Source organism: Myotis myotis, unplaced genomic scaffold (genome assembly GCF_014108235.1).
Source record: "Myotis myotis isolate mMyoMyo1 unplaced genomic scaffold, mMyoMyo1.p scaffold_m19_p_10, whole genome shotgun sequence".
NCBI lineage: Eukaryota > Metazoa > Chordata > Mammalia > Chiroptera > Vespertilionidae > Myotis > Myotis myotis.
Genome location: NW_023416314.1, coordinates 42429572 through 42431621, shown reverse-complemented (window position 1 = coordinate 42431621; position 2050 = coordinate 42429572). Strand labels below are relative to the sequence as shown.

At 37.1% G+C, this 2050-nt stretch overlaps 1 protein-coding gene across 1 annotated transcript; it reads left to right on the top strand.

The window, feature by feature from the left end:
• The first annotated feature begins 529 nt into the window (after nucleotides 1–529).
• LOC118664053 (olfactory receptor 51G2-like) lies at nucleotides 530–1501 on the top strand. The gene has a single exon (XM_036323951.1). It carries the CDS (start codon nucleotides 530–532, stop codon nucleotides 1499–1501), a length of 972 nt encoding a protein of 323 aa, XP_036179844.1.
• The last annotated feature ends 549 nt before the right edge of the window (nucleotides 1502–2050 follow it).

Below are 2050 nucleotides of genomic sequence, written 5' to 3'. Positions count from 1 at the left end.
TTATTGAGGATTTCAGTACTCAATTTGAAATACCTTTATATCATTTGTATGACTTGGGTAATTGCAACCTAAATGTCTATTGATAGATGTATGTATAAAGAAAATATTGCATATGCATAAAATGAAGTATTCTTCAGCTTTAAAAAAGAAGGAAATCCTGTCATTTGCAACAACATTGATGAACCTGGAAGTCATTAGACTAATTAAAATAAACCAGATTCAGAAGGACAAATACTACCTGGTATAACTTATGTGGTGACTCTAAAATAGTCAAACTCATAAAAATACATAGTAGACTTTTTTTCCTTTCAATTAGCTAGCATATCTGGAGAATTTGACCAACAGGATAGGTATTTTCTAGTTTAGACTCATATTTTATATTATACAAATAAAATCAGTATTAAAGTTTTCATAAGGTTAAGAATCATTTATTCCAAGGTATAGCACTAAGAGTGTAAAAAAGTAATTTTTAACATTTGCTTTTGGAACAATGAATTTCCTTTTAGGAAAGGCGTGCTACCCTGGCATCATGCATTATGAAAATAGTACGAACTCTATATTCTCCACCTTCCTGGTGACAGGCATACCTGGGCTGGAGGCTGTGTACATCTGGATCTCCATCCCCTTCTCTGTCATGTTCTTCATGACCTTGGTGGGCAACATGACCATCATTGCAATTATCTGGCGAGAACAGACCCTCCACGTGCCTATGTACCTCTTCTTGGCCATGCTAGCAGCCTCTGATCTGGGTCTGTCCCTCTTCACCTTCCCCACAATGCTGAGGATCTTCTGGCTGGATGCTCGTGAGATCACCTTCTCAGCTTGCTTTACCCAAATGTTTTTTATCCACACCTTCCAGGATTTCGAGTCAGCTGTCATACTGGCAATGGCCTTTGATCGTTATGTGGCCATTTCTTATCCACTGCACTATTCCTCCATCCTGACTCATAGTGTAATTGCCAAGATAGGTGTGGCCATTGCTGTGAGAACCTTCACTGTACAGGTACCCCTTCCTGTCCTCTTGAGGAGGCTGTGTTTCTGTCGCTCCAATGCACTTTCTCATTCCTACTGTCTGCATCCCGACATCCTAAAGCTCTCCTGCTCCAACACAAGGATAAATAGCATCTTTGGACTCTTCGTGCTGCTATCCACTATGGGGCTTGATTTTCTCCTCATTCTAATTTCATACATTCTGATACTAAAAACTGTACTAAGCATTGCATCCCATGGTGGCCGCCTCAAGGCTCTCAACACCTGTATCTCCCACCTCTGTGCCGTGATCCTCTTCTTCACACCCATGATCTGCCTGTCGATACTGCACCGCTTTGGCCCAAAACTTCCCTCACACATTTACGTGACCCTGGCCAACATGCACTTTCTCATTCCTCCTGTGATGAACCCCATTGTGTATGTGGTGAAAACCAAGCCGATACAGGATAAAATTCTGAAACTCTTTATCAAGAAAGGATCAGGAAAATCCAAAGTCACATTTATAACATGAGTGAGCACTATCCTAAGAATACTTCATGAAACAAAGCGCTTGCTAATATTCCAAATGCCACAGAGATTCTGTTTGACCACTGACTGTTCTGAATAATATGGGATGTAAGGCTGGATAACTATTTCTTCTCTATGATTTGAATTAATGTATATTGAATAATAAAAATTTGTTCAGTACATTAAAAATTTGAAATAATGAACTAGCTTCATTATTTCTTAGTCCAATGGTTCATTTATTTTTGTCAGAGAAGTTTGTAGTCTTATAGTTCATTTTTCACAAAGTGAATAAATTATTACTTGTATATATATATATATATATATATATATATATATCACCCTTGATAGACTGATATTTATTTATTGAATACCTACTTTATTTTTTTACTTTTTGAAGTACTGGAGATTACTTAATTAAACAAAGTTCTCACTTTCTCAGTGGTTTGTTTTGTTGATGCTACTGTTGACAAAGTAAGGAGCAACAGATAAAAAACAAACAAACAAGTGAATAGCTAATACTGAAAAGAATTATAAAGCCATGAAACAATGTCAA